The sequence below is a fragment of the Hippocampus guttulatus genome, chromosome 14 (genome assembly GCF_054856545.1).
Source record: "Hippocampus guttulatus isolate MCC_2025c chromosome 14, RoL_Hgut_1.0, whole genome shotgun sequence".
Taxonomy (NCBI): Eukaryota; Metazoa; Chordata; class Actinopteri; order Syngnathiformes; family Syngnathidae; genus Hippocampus; species Hippocampus guttulatus.
In genome coordinates, this window is record NC_141274.1 from 4,225,254 (window position 1) to 4,239,250 (window position 13,997).

At 42.0% G+C, this 13,997-nt stretch overlaps 1 protein-coding gene across 4 annotated transcripts in view; it reads left to right on the forward strand.

Annotated features, from left to right (window-relative positions):
- clcn2a (chloride channel, voltage-sensitive 2a) overlaps nucleotides 1-13,946 on the forward strand; it is a 49,120-nt gene extending 35,174 nt beyond the window's left edge. For 2 of the 4 annotated variants that reach the window (XM_086128973.1, XM_086128976.1), the window contains 14 exons: nucleotides 61-163; nucleotides 1,154-1,309; nucleotides 2,268-2,337; nucleotides 2,420-2,530; nucleotides 3,541-3,754; nucleotides 4,152-4,285; nucleotides 4,889-5,115; nucleotides 5,887-5,989; nucleotides 6,089-6,135; nucleotides 9,261-9,323; nucleotides 10,038-10,076; nucleotides 10,195-10,299; nucleotides 10,378-10,464; nucleotides 11,076-13,946. In XM_086128973.1, the coding sequence (XP_085985099.1) occupies nucleotides 61-163; nucleotides 1,154-1,309; nucleotides 2,268-2,337; nucleotides 2,420-2,530; nucleotides 3,541-3,754; nucleotides 4,152-4,285; nucleotides 4,889-5,115; nucleotides 5,887-5,989; nucleotides 6,089-6,135; nucleotides 9,261-9,323; nucleotides 10,038-10,076; nucleotides 10,195-10,299; nucleotides 10,378-10,464; nucleotides 11,076-11,552 (1,936 nt within the window). In that variant the 3' untranslated portion in view covers nucleotides 11,553-13,946. The remainder of the gene's footprint in view (nucleotides 1-60; nucleotides 164-1,153; nucleotides 1,310-2,267; nucleotides 2,338-2,419; nucleotides 2,531-3,540; nucleotides 3,755-4,151; nucleotides 4,286-4,888; nucleotides 5,116-5,886; nucleotides 5,990-6,088; nucleotides 6,136-9,260; nucleotides 9,324-10,037; nucleotides 10,077-10,194; nucleotides 10,300-10,377; nucleotides 10,465-11,075) is intronic. The other 2 variants (XM_086128974.1, XM_086128975.1) reach the window with 2 other exon arrangements.
- Nucleotides 13,947-13,997: the final 51 nt, after the last annotated feature.

The following is a 13,997-nucleotide window of genomic DNA, read 5'->3' on the forward strand; positions in this document are numbered from 1 at the left end:
TTGGAAAATAAAAATCTGGCCCCGTCTTGCTGGCGAGCGCACCCATTAATGACCTCGTAGTCCGTCTCTTCCTGTCAGGCGTTTGGCGTATCCGGCGCTCGTCACTCTGCTGGTGTCCACATTGACCTTCCCGCCGGGGTTCGGGCAGTTCATGGCGGGTAAGGTGAGGATGAAATGTTCTTTTTTTTTCTCTCTTTTCTGGAAGAATTTCCTATTTAAAAACATCAACTGTGCTCAAGGGCCATATTTGCTTTTTTTTAAATGGACAGATGGGGCAAGTCATTGGTAAATGAGGTAAAAAAAAATGTTCAACTATGGATGTCAAATATGTTAATATGTTATTATAATTGATAATAATTCTGTCTGCAGCCAGGTTGGCATTGCAAATGTGAATCTGTACTGAAGTGGCTTATTGGGAAAAATAAAGGTTAAATTATTCATTCAAAAATGTTACCATATATAAAATTTTTGTTTGGATAAAATATTAATTCATTCCCTTTCTTAATGAATCATTGAAGCTCATTTACAGATTAATGAAAAAAATGGTTTTATTGCAATGATTGAAATTTATTTTAATAATAAGTCATAATTGTTCCTCATCTTATTCTTGCTTTATTTTATTTGGATTTAAATCAACAAAAATATTTTAAGGGGACTCAATCGAGAGGTTAAATGTGGATGCAAAATTTTACATTGGTTTATTTTAATGATCATTTTATTTTTATTCATCAGTTTAAAAAACATTTTAATAATTTTTTTGCCCTTATTTCTGTTTTCAGTGAATGTTGATTGAATCAAATATAAATAAATTCGTACAAAATATGTCCAAAGAATGTGGAAAAACAGTTCATTTTAATAATACAGAAATAATTAATTGACATTTTTACTGATAATTAATTTATAATGAATAAACCAATTATATAACGCATTCAGAAAACATTTTTGCCCTTCAAATATTAAACACTCCAGAATGAACAAACAGTTTTCTAAATGTTTTTCCTTTTTTTTTTTTTTTTTTTACTTCCACATGTTGTCATTATTGGCTACTGTGTCGAACAATGAACGAATTCCCTTTTTGCTTTGCGTTGTGTTTGTGTATGTGTGTGTGTGTGTGTGTGTGTGTGTGTGTGTGTGTGTGTGTGACCTCGCTCAGCTGACGCAGCACGAGTCGTTGGTGGCGCTGTTTGACAACCGCACGTGGTGCCGCCAGGGCGTGGCCGAGGAGTTTGACTACATCAGCCACCATCATGCCTGGAAGCACCCCCAGGTCAACGTCTTCATCACGCTCGTCCTCTTCATCATCATGAAGGTGCGTCCTCCAGACAAACTGGTTTATGCCGTCTTTCACTGTTAAGTGTTTTACAGGGGAACTCAAGGCAAAAAATGTTCTTTGCAATCATATGTTCCATGTGCCCCAACCTGTCTAAACACGGTAATATTGCATTCGTGGAATAGGAATTAAACATCCATCCATTAGGCACTTTTGGCATTGTACTACCCTCTGCTGTCAAATTAAATTGATGTTGAATTGCTCTCGGGCTCGTATTGGGAATGTCTCAAGACCAGTCCCACAAAATAGATTACCGTATTTTCCGCACTATAAGGCGCTTCGGAGTATAATGCATACCTTCAATGACTGGCCTATTTTAAAACTGTTTTCATATACAGGGCGCAACGCATTATAAGCCGCATAGAATAGAAGCTACAATAGTGGCTGTGGTTGTGGTATGCATCCACTAGATGGAGCTACACTAAAGGAAGACAAGACAATAAGTACAATGCAGCTTTATTTATATGGAGCTTTCACAACCGCTGCAGCTGCGACAAAGCGCTTTACAGAACATTTAAAATACTGCGTCCAAGAAATCGGAATATTAATCCATATATATATATATATATATATATAAGGTGCACCGTATTATAAGGCGCACTTTCGACTTTTGAGAAAATTGAATGCTTTTAGGTGTGCCTTATAGTGCGGAAAATACGGTAACTAGTTCAGCACTTCCGGACATTTTTTTAACAAGAAAATGAGCAGCACATTGGACAACCATAAAACATAAATGAATAGCAAAAACGGTATATATTTACAATGAATTACCACTGTAACAATTTTACATTTGACAAACTTGTTTGAAACTTGACATTTTTGTTCGCAACACCAGACAAAAACAAAACAAAACCAAAAACGACTGGTTGTGTCTAAAAACTCTCCGTCTACAAGCTATTAAAAAGTCCATTCTGTCCACTTGAATGTCCACCGTCAGTTCTGGATGTCCGCCGTGGCCACCACCATGCCTGTTCCATGCGGGGCCTTCATGCCAGTTTTCCTCATTGGTGAGTCCACTTTTGCCGAAGTTCTTTTTCATGACAATATAATCCCCGCCCAAAAATTGGTGTGAACGTGTGTGATGTTTAGGTGCAGCATTTGGCAGACTGGTCGGAGAGATCATGGCTGCCATGTTTCCTGATGGTATCCATGCCAACGGCAGCGTCTATCCCATCGTTCCCGGCGGTTATGCCGTAGTCGGTGAGCATCTTCAATCATCTCAAAGCCATTTCTTTCTTCAGGAAGAGGTAATATTAAAATGTTTTTAGGAGATGAATTTGGGGTACGTTTAGGGTTTAGGCTTTATAAGCATTTGTAAGGGAGACGATTCCTGGTAGATTTTTGTTATTCTCCTCGAGGCTCGATCCCAGGTTGATGGGATATAATTTTGTGATTTATTTTTTTTTTTTATTGCTTAATAGTGTTGCTGTATTGTGGTTTATTAGGCTTCATGGCCTATTTTCAGGAATCAATCTACAATCCGCTGCCATTTTTATCACTTCATCGCTGCTTATGGGATGTGAGTGATTAAAATTGATCGCTCTGAGGTTCAACATGACATCTTGGGCAGATCACACGGTAGAAAATGGTCAGTCGATAAAATTGCAATCGTCTCGTCACACGGCTGTATGTCTGTCCCGTATTGCCCAAAAAATAAATCACAAACGTGTCATCCCCCACGTTTGTGTTCATCCCGCCGCACACTGAGAAATGCGTTTGAATGCAACTCAAGCGGACCATCCCGAATGAATTTGAGTTGGCGACTCTTGGCTGCACGCTAAGCGAGTGAGCCACGCACATCTAGCATCACATTAGGACAAGCACAACAGTTGAACTGTGACTCTGTATCAGGTTCTGAGGTTCCACATACAGTACCATATGCAGTATTTTGATTACTTTTTTTTCATTGAATCACAAAAAAATGGCACGATTGTCAAGGAAGAAGCCGATTACCATCAAGAGAGACTACGCTTGAGAAGAAAGGAGAGAGTGAGGATACTTTGAGAAGCTCTTGACAATTTATTGAACCTTTATGCTAATTTCCATTAGCCTGTCTATAGTAGTTCATCTTGTATGTTAGCATGAAGCTAACACTTTCGTTAGACTAAATTGCATGGCTGGGGTGTACATTTTGGCATTCCAATATACATTTAATTCTCTTTTGCTGACATTTTACAGTTCAACTTTGTTTTTCCCCGCACCTTGCGCAGGTGCTGCGGCACTTTCCGGCGCCGTCACACACACCGTGTCCACCGCGGTCATCGTCTTCGAGCTGACCGGTCAGATCTCGCACATCCTGCCTGTGATGATCGCGGTGATCCTGGCCAACGCCGTGGCACAGGCGCTCCAGCCGTCGCTGTACGACTCCATCATCCGCATCAAGAAGCTGCCCTACCTTCCCGAGTTGGGAATGGGGCATCACGAGTGAGTTTTCAGGCCAAGTTGGGAAGACTCTTAATCCACTATATAGAGGCTGGTTGGTGGCCATTTTGTATTGCTGTCCAATTCGGATGTACAGCGAATAATGGTTGTCCCCTATATTGCGCCCTCAATGTATCCCATCATGCCTCTTGAAAAAGCAATAATATAGTGATTAGGAAGAAGAGAATGATCACTCAATCAGCCTGGTCAATTCATTCCAATAAAAGTTATCTCAAGTCATTTCTCTTATCATTGCAGTTGGGCAGAAACCTCGTTTGTCCACGTGGTCCGTTTTACAAGCAGATGAGAAAATGGATGGATATAAAAATCCCTTGATTTCTTCGTGGCCTTTTCCATTTCCCGGTATTATAACCTCATTGCTCCACTCTCCATGTTGCAGGAAGTATAATATCCGTGTGGAGGACATTATGGTACGTGACGTGCGCTTCATCACGCTCACCTCGTCCTATCGAGAGCTGCAGGAGATGCTCTTGACCGGTCAACTCAAGACGCTCGCCTTGGTGGAATCTCGAGGTACGGCTTTTCAAGGACATATATCAATTTTTTTTGTTAGTTTTTTTTAGTTTAATAACATATCAGAGTTATGATTTCGTCAAATTCCCCAAGGGTCAAAATACAAATAACATTGTGTTATAAGACAAGAAAATGTGCTTAATAAAAATAATGTGTGTCGTTTTGAGCAGAGAGCTAAATATACAAATCCAGATCCTTGAATGTATGCTGATTTGTTTTAAAACAACAACGGTTAAAACATGGATCAATAAAAGGGCACTTGTTTTCTTTATTTGAAGTCCGACGTGGCAGCTCGAATGTGGCCCATGGCTTCGGTCGAGAATGGCTTCTTTAGAGTGCCTTGTTGTTGCGGTGTAGGAAAGCATTCAGCAGACAAGAAATATATTTTTTATAATACTAATGCTAATACTAAAACTAGAAAGAAAAGCGACATTAAAACATAGCATTTTCAAAACAACCGGCACTAATAAAAACAAACAAAGTCGGTGTGAAAATTCGAACAAAACTCAAAACAAAATAAAAATGAACTGTATTGATGATTCCAAAAGTATTAAAATCCTAGCGAGATCCCCTTGACCAATTTCCATCCACTTCCTCCTCCAGACTCCATGATCCTCCTGGGCTCCATCGAGAAGCTTCAACTGCAGTCTCTGCTCTCGCTGCAGCTGAGTCGCCAGCGCCGCCTGACTCACTTGCGCCGGCTGCTCCTGGACAGCGACGCCAACGACAACCTGACCAGCCTCACCAGCTTGACTAGCGACAGCGCCCCCGCGTCCCCGCACCACAGCAACGCTCATCAAGGGGTTCGCTTCCTGGTGAGCACCCAAGAGGTGTGGAGGCATCCGGGGCGGGGGTTCGAGAGTGAGGGCGGGTCCGGGGGGAGGAGCTCATCCGTCTCTTGGCTCGGGTTGGGAAGTCGATTTAGGGAGCAGCATGCGAGTTGCATGTAGCAGGAGGTAAAGGCACAGATGGAGTTTGTGCCACACAGTGGTGGTAAGTGCTTTGGATTTAAACTACAGACGAAAAATGTCTGATCATGATTATCACAGGCAAAAAGATCACAATTAGCGGTGTGGCCGTCACTCACATACAAGTACAAAAGGAACACAATATCAGCCCCTGATCTCAAACCGCCCCCAGAAGGGAAAGGAAAGTTGAAACTGAAATAAAAAAATAAAACGTTCTTCTAAAACTGGGGGGAAAAAAAACAGATTTTTTTTTGATAGTTAAAAAAAATTGCTTCCCATATATATATACTTTTTTTGGGGGGGGGCGGGGATTAATCAGCAGTTTAATCGATCAGAATCGGCATCGGCCTGAACAAACCCACATAGGTCGGGCCCCAGTTACGAGCGTTGTCAGCGAACCACTTAAGCACCACCGTCTCTTGAACCGTTTTTTGCCTGTTGCAAACTGTTGAACTGTCGTCCCGGTTTTGACATTAACACGCAACGTTTGTCTTGTGTGTGTCTTGTGGTCTGTGCCCTTACCTGTGCTGTCTCCTTTTGGGCTTGTCTGTGGCATGTCGTTTTCTTGTTTGCTGTGCACGCGCGTGGCATGCACGTGTGTGTCTCCCTTTTGTTAATGCGTCTTGCATACAGATCTCCACAGAGGAGTCGTCCTCCTTCGGCCCGCCCGGCTCCACCCTTCACCATCCTCTCAAGTCGGCGCTCAAAAGCGCCAGCGACGCCCACACTCCCGCCAGTACGTCACCGCCGAGCTGCCGCGCGATTCGAGTCAAGTCTGAAATGTGAACGTCTGATTGTGTCTTTTTGTTTTTGTTTATTTTTTTTCCTCTGCAAGGCTCTCAGGCGCCACCCAGTGCTGGGCAAGACCAGGAGACGCTAGAGGTGACAGCAAACAGTCACAGTGCTTCACTTGTTACTCATTGATTGGTAACGCGGACAAAAACGCAGACCGCGGTTTTGAGACCCTAACCCGATTTGGAAACCTTAACTTTAATTTGAAACCCTACTTCAACACCTTACTTTGAAACCTGAACCTTATTTTCAAACCCTTAATGTGAAACCCTACCTTGAAAGTCTCACTGTACTTTGATACCCCACTTTGAAACTCTAACCTTACTTTGAAACCCTACTCCATATTTGAAACCCTAATTTGGAACCCTGATCCTAGTTTGAAGCCTTTATTGGAAACCCTAACCCTAGTTTAAAACATTAATTTGAAATGCTAACCTCAGTTTCAACCCCTGTTTTGAATCCCCAACCCTATATTGAAGTCCTCAGTTGAAACAATAACCCTAATGCGAACCTCTCATTTCAAACCCTAACCCTAGTTTGAAACTTATCCTACTTGTAAATCATAACTGTTAGCTTGACACCATCAATCAATTTGAAAGCTTTTGTTTGAAAACTGGACCCAAATTAAACCCTAATCTGACACAGTCACCCTACTTTGAAACTTTAATTTGAAACCCTACTCTCAACCTTATTTTGAGGTTCCCCATTCTGCTGTGCTTCTGCCCAACCTATTGTGAGCTGTGGTGAGATTTTCAGAAGGGCAGGATCAAAATTTTGGGTTGTCGGGATTGAGCCTGAGCAAAATGATCCACATGACTCGAAGCTTTGTTGGTTTCATTCAAGCAGCACCCTGCTCACCTCGGGGGACTTTATTTTACAATACAATACAATACATGCTGATTTATATAGCGCTTTCACAACAGAAGACGTGGAGACAGACTGCCAAAGAAGACCTCAGTGAGATGGGTGTCAGCTGGCATGGAGCAAGAAGGGTCGCCAGTGACCGGAACAAATGGAGGAGGCTCGTCGCCCAATGTTCCAAATAGGAGCGGGCGGAACTAACTAACTAACTAACTAACTAACTTCACAACAGCGGCAGCTGTAACAAAGCGCTTAACAAAACAGTTAACATAAAGTAAAATAAATAAACAACACATAACATAAAACACGGACAGTCGTGCAGTCCTAACCACTTTTCCGTCACACGCTTTGTTGTTTGAAGCAGTTTGAGATGAAAGAGGAGAGAATCAAAGTGTCCTTTAACCAGTGGATCAGAGACGTCATGCTCAAAATGTGCACACGTCGGCTACAAGCTAAGTTTCAAAGTCAACAAGAAGCTGTAGCATCCATTGACGAAAAAAGAGATTGGTTCACTTCTCCTGTCCCATGGAAATCCATCTCAATTCCAAGCGGCGACTCTCTGTTCCAAATACGCATCGGCGCTCTGCGCCAACACTCCTCTCTCCTCATCCTCAACTTCAGCAGCCATCCATCCAGCCGCACCAACGCCGACAGTCCAACAGCGCCGACATCTCCACTGAACAAAACGGGGTTGTGACAAATGCTGCCCATTACAGGCGCAAAAAACACAAGCGCCCCAGGTGTGTCCAGCACCGACAGTCAATGGCGCCGACATTCCTCCCAATCAAAATCTGTGCTGGTACAGGCGTGCTGCCGAGAAGGCGCAACCACCAAGCACAGATACTTCTCCTTTGACGAATGTCGTGGCCAAAAAAAACGCTGAAAACAGTCCATATCAGGTCCACACGATGAAACAACAAACAACATGTGACAAAACAAAAAACAAAAACAACAAAAAAGAACAAAAAAGCAAGGCTCTTGAAGAGCAGTTGCTGACGGCTGCCTACTCGGGCGCCATCTTGGGGAAAAAATATGTATAGTAAGGCGTTTTTAGCCTGAAAAAAATGACCATGTATAGTAAGGCGTTTTTAGCCCGAAAATAACGACATTTTATAGTAAGGCGTTTTTAGCCCAAACAAAACAACCATGTATAGTAAGGCGTTTTTCGCCCGAAAAAAACGACATAGTATAGTAAGGCGTTTTTAGCTCGAAAAAAATGACCATGTATAGTAAGGCATTTTTAGGCCGAAAAAAACGACATAGTATATATAGTAAAGCGTTTTTAGCCCGAAAATAACGACATCGTATAGTAAGGCGTTTTTAGCCCAAACAAAACAACCATGTATAGTAAGGCGTTTTTCGCCCGAAAAAAACGACATAGTATAGTAAGGCGTTTTTAGCTCGAAAAAAACGACCATGTATAGTAAGGCGTTTTTAGCCCGAAAAAAACGACATAATATATAGTAAGACGTTTATTAGCCCGAAAAAAACGACATAGTATATAAGGCGTTTTTAGCTCGAAAAAAACGACTATGTATAGTAAGGCATTTTTAGCCCGAAAAAAACCCACCATGTATAGTAAGGCGTTTTTAGCCCGAAAAAAACGACATAATATAGTAAGGCGTTTTTAGCCCGAAAAAAACTACCATGTATAGTAAGGCGTTTTTAGCCCGAAAATAACGACATCGTATATAGTAAGGCGTTTTTAGCCCAAAAAAAACGACCATGTATAGTAAGGTGTTTTTAGGCCGAAAATAACGACATAGATAGTAAGGCGTTTTTAGCCCAAAAAAAACGACCATGTATAGTAAGGCGTTTTTCGCCCGAAAAAAACGACATAGTATAGTAAGGCGTTTTTAGCCCGAAAAAAACGACCATGTATAGTAAGGTGTTTTTAGCCCGAAAAAACGACCATGTATAGTAAGGTGTTTTTAGCCCGAAAAAACGACCATGTATAGTAAGGCGTTTTTCGCCCGAAAAAAACGACATAGTATAGTAAGGCGTTTTTAGCCCGAAAAAAACGACCATGTATAGTAAGGTGTTTTTAGCCCGAAAAAAACGACATAGTATAGTAAGGCGTTTTTAGCCCGAAAAAAACGACCATGTATAGTAAGGCGTTTTTCACCCGAAAAAACGACCATGTATATAGTAAGGCATTTTTAGCCCGAAAAAAACGACATAGTATAGTAAGGCGTTTTTAGAACGAAAAAAACGACATAGTATAGTAAGACGTTTTTAGCCCAAAAAAACGACCATGTATAGTAAGGCGTTTTTCGCTTATTTTCTTCTTTTGTGGGGGGTCACTCATATTGACTTTGTCCACTCTCTTTTGACCCGACGCTCCCGGTTGGAAGAGCCCGTGTGAGGTGGCCCCGTGCGAAAGAAGGAAGCCCAAGCGCGTGCGCATCTCCATGGCGGTAAGACTGGCTCGACTGTTGCCTGGTAACCGTTGTCTTGCCAGGACCAAAGAACTTGTGGTGCCTGAGCAAAGTGCGTCTGTCTGTCTGTGCGTGTTGTGTCTCTGACTTGAAGGTGTCTGCTCATTCCAACCATTTTCTATCGCCCTGCTTGCCAACCAATCGCAGGGCCGGTCCACATTTACATTCACTCCAGTAGGCGATCTTTTAGAATCTTCACTTAATCTGGAAATTATCGAATAGAGATATTTCATGACCTTTTGCATCCTCCGTCCACATTTCTATTTCTTCTTAGACTGTATTTTCTATAGTCTGATTGTGATTATTTTAAAAATAATACTCACAGGTTTAAACATACTGTATATTAAGAGAGAAGAAGAGCAATGGATAAAAAAAATTATTGCGCAGTGTAACAATGTACAGGAAACAAATCCTGTTTTTTTTTTCCTTACCAACAAACTTAATTGGTGATCTCACAATACCAATAATCAATCTACAAATTAACATTATAAAATAAACTTTACAGCCGTCACTTTTTGTAGGCATAAAAAGCAGGACTGAAGAAGATTTGACATTTGGGGATCTTAAGAAAAAACGAACATGAGCAGAAATACTTCTTGTTTTCATTCTTCTTCTTTGTACGCTGTATCAAATAAAATAATCTGCCCCATCTACAGTTGACAATTTTTATTTTTTAATTTTGTCCCATTACAGGACTCGACTACAGTAGAAGATTGTATGAGCCCAACTGAGGTGAGAACCACAGAAGAAGAAGAAAGGAGCTAAATCCAAGCTAAATCTTGCGCTTTTGTTATCAGCGATAGGAGTCGTCGTAGTAGAATAAGTAGATGGGTGTCCTATTCGGTTTTAGATCGCCGAGTGGGAAGAACAGCAGTTGGACGAGCCGCTGGATTTTAAGAACTCCAAGATTGACCCCGCTCCATTCCAGCTAGTGGAGCAAACCTCGCTTCATAAGGTGCAAGCAAGCAACCTTGTGCAGGACTCAACTTGCTACGTTGTCAACCATCATTCTTGTATCTTGCACACCCCGCAGACCCACACGATCTTCTCCCTTCTGGGTCTGGATCACGCCTATGTGACCAGCATGGGCCGTCTGGTCGGTGTCGTCTCCCTCAAAGAGGTTTGCTTGTGTTTGTCATTGGTTGGGGACACACATAACGATTTGGAATATCTGAACTGACTTTTGTCCTGTGAGAGACCCCACACCTACGTAAAAACAATATTGTACTGGGTTAACATTTACGATCGGTGGCCGCTGACGGCCTTCTAAGCTGATTGGGGAGGGGGAAAAAAATCACTCGTCACATCCCACACCATCGGATAACGGCCCCAGATTATTAAGAAATCTGATAAATTATGAAAGGCCCCCCACACATGACAAATACATACAGTAAATATATCATTTGCAGTTATAAATATTTCACAGGTTTAACATGTACGATTGGCGGATCACCATTTTAAAACATAATCGGGACTTTGCTGACTTTGATCGAAGGGGGGATAAATCTTGAAATTACATTCAAGATTGTCAGTCAAAAACATTTTGCGAGCAAACTGAGAAGAAAAAAAATACTTTTAACACTCCCGACACTCAGGATAATCTTTTTGAAACATCCACTGATTGAGTTTTTGACTTTGATCGAAAGAGTGGTAATCTTGCTCAAAATCGGACATCTTATCGTGATGTGTGTGCTTCAGCCTTGTTGTCATGTGACTAAAACCCCTTTACAGTTACGTAAGGCCATAGAGGGCTCAGTGACGGTGACGGGGGTGAAAGTGCGCCCCCCGCTGGCCAGTTTCCGTGACAGCGGCAACACCAGCAGCATCTCCGAGGTCACGGAGCTCCACAAGCTGTGCATCCGCCACCGGGGGCTCTCGTTGCCGCGGGAACCCAGACCCCCGGACCAGGTGGAGGACCAGACGGACGTGGCGTACCAGGATATGCCCATCAGCGTGTCAGGCCAGACTGGCCCGGGCGAGGTAGAGCTCGAGGAGAGCCCCACGTTCACCGAGGACCAATCGGACTTTACCTTTGACTGCAGCCTCGCCAACACAGAGGAGTCCGAGCTGGTTTGTGACTTTGAGCCACCACCGGGCCAAATTCCTGAGCCAGTTCAAGCGGCGAAAAGAAGCGGGAGTCCCCCTCTCAGTGGGGACCAATTAGAATTAGAGGCGGTGAGACCAATCGCTGATGACCAATCAGAGTGATGAATGTTAACATTTCTTCCATTTGTATATTGACAATACCTGCTCCATTTCAACACAGCCACAGTCGGGATACCACTCCCAAGTCACTTGTGTGTGTGTGTGTGTGTGTGTGTATGTATATACACACTGCGCTGCGGACCCGCCGGCGTCTCAAACCCCATTTTGAGAACCACCAAATTTACTCAAAGTGCCATCTCTATCTGCACTCCACACCAGTAGGAGGCAGCGTGTTATATTTTGTTGAGTACTGTACCATATGCCTTTGATTGTACGGTGATACCTAGTATCGCTGCTGTATTTTTTTTTCATGAGTGTGAAGTAGGAATGGGGAACCCCCACGGCACAATATTTAGCCCACATTTATTTTCAGAACGTCAGTCGTTTGATTCAAAAAGGGAAAGTTTTGTTTGATTTGTTATCTTGTAAGCTATAATTTTCTAATTTGTTTTTTTTTTAAATCACGAAATGTTGCACTCTGAGTTGTGAATCTCTTGAGTATCTTATTAGGATGTAACTGTTAAAAAGAAGAAGAAAAAAAAAGGTTCCCCATGCCTGCTTCAAATCCCGACATTACTTCTCATATTCCTTGGTTATAGATCATGGACATCATCATCATCATGTTTATGGACGCCGCAAGTGGAGCATGTTGCGTCTTGACATATCTCCTGTTGCGCGTTTATTGCCCATGTACAGACAAATGAGTGGCGTGCGCCCTAATGGAGAGCAAAGCACAGAGCTGTTAACTACCTAATTCCCCATAATGGGCTCACATATTGTAGGAGAGGTTCTATTCTAGAGTCTGCTGTAAATAATATCACACAGTACGTATATATTTGTAAAGTGGTGTTGGCTTATTCATCACCGGATATGCAATAAACAAAAAGATAATAATGCAGTTTAAAAAAAAAAAGGGATTTAGCAAATTCACCCAGGCGGCGTTGTTTCACACCTTGGGTGACTTTTATGTGACAATGTTATTGTTTGTTTATTTATTTATTTTGAAGTGCTTGTCCACTCTAAAGGGATATTAGGGCCACAATGAAAAGAAAAAGTAATAACCCTCCTGTCATATGTCTTCGAGCTTAAAGGTGTAATACTATGAGAATAAAGTTATAGTTTTGAAGTAAATTAAATTTAAAAAAATTCAGTGTGGCCCTAAATATTCCTTTGCTTCCTTTTTTTTTTTGCCCGTCCCAAAAATCCTCACTGTCTCTCTTTCATAATTACTGACAAGAACGGCAGCTTCCTAAAGGTCCTTTTATAAGGGCAACGACCGTATAAACTGCCACTGTATCGCCACACAAACATACGGCGACGTGCACATGACTATATTCTACTCTTCTATTACGTGATATGACCAAGAATATGACATGTATAATCCAGCCTGGCCTTGAATGCAGTGTCATGTAACTAAGAAGCACATACCATGTTGTCGAAGCAAATTGTGAGTCCGTGTCAAAGTATGGAAGCAAGCCTGTATCGCTTGCACTTTTTGGAGCCATATTTTCATGCCGCAGGCTCACTTCATGTCTGTCACCGTGTGCCGCGAATCTGCTTGCATCGTAGAATGTGACGTAGTGCCCGGGCCGAGAAGAGAAGACGCACACGGTTCAATGTAAACTGGTTTGCAGCGTATCTAGTTCAGCAATAAGTCTGTCGTACACGATTTCCCTTTATATGCTTTTGTACATACAACATACACGCAAATGTCGACGGATGCCAGGACACGTTCGGAGTCAAACAGCCATTGTTATTTTTCGGAGAACATTAATTATGTTTTTTGTACATGAGCCACTGACTTTGGTTTCAACAAAAAGCACCTTGGGAAAAAAATGGTTGTCTTGGCTCTTTTTTTTTTTGTCATCGTTTCATTACCAGGTTGGGGTTGTTGTTTACTCTCGTTCCTCTGGAGATTTATTTTCCTTTTGGAGGCCTCATTGTGCCTAAAAATGCAGCAAATTTAGTAGGCACGTGCACACAAGTTGAAATTGGTCATGATGCCTTAACCCAGGGGTGTCAAACATACGGCCCGCGGGCCGGAACCGGCCCCCGAGGGGGTTCGATCAGGCCCGCGGGATAATTTAAAAATGAAAAAAAAGCATAAAAGACACAAAATGAATATTTTTATTAAGATGCAATTCATGTATTAACCGCTAGTCATTGTTTTCTCTTTCGTTTGTAAAGTGTAGGTGGGGGTTACATTTAGATTTCATATGCACATGTGTAAATGGTTTAAAAAAATCCTTTCTTTATAAATCTTGTTTAATCTTAAAATGCATGACTATATTTTTAAATACTAATTGTTCAAGTTTTGTGCCTTTGTACAATCAGTGGGATCAGTTGCACTGCATATATGTGAATGATAAAATTAAATTGCACATTTGTCGAAGGAAATCTAAGGTGTTTTATGAAATGTTAGGTAAATGAAATGTAGGTACATTTCAA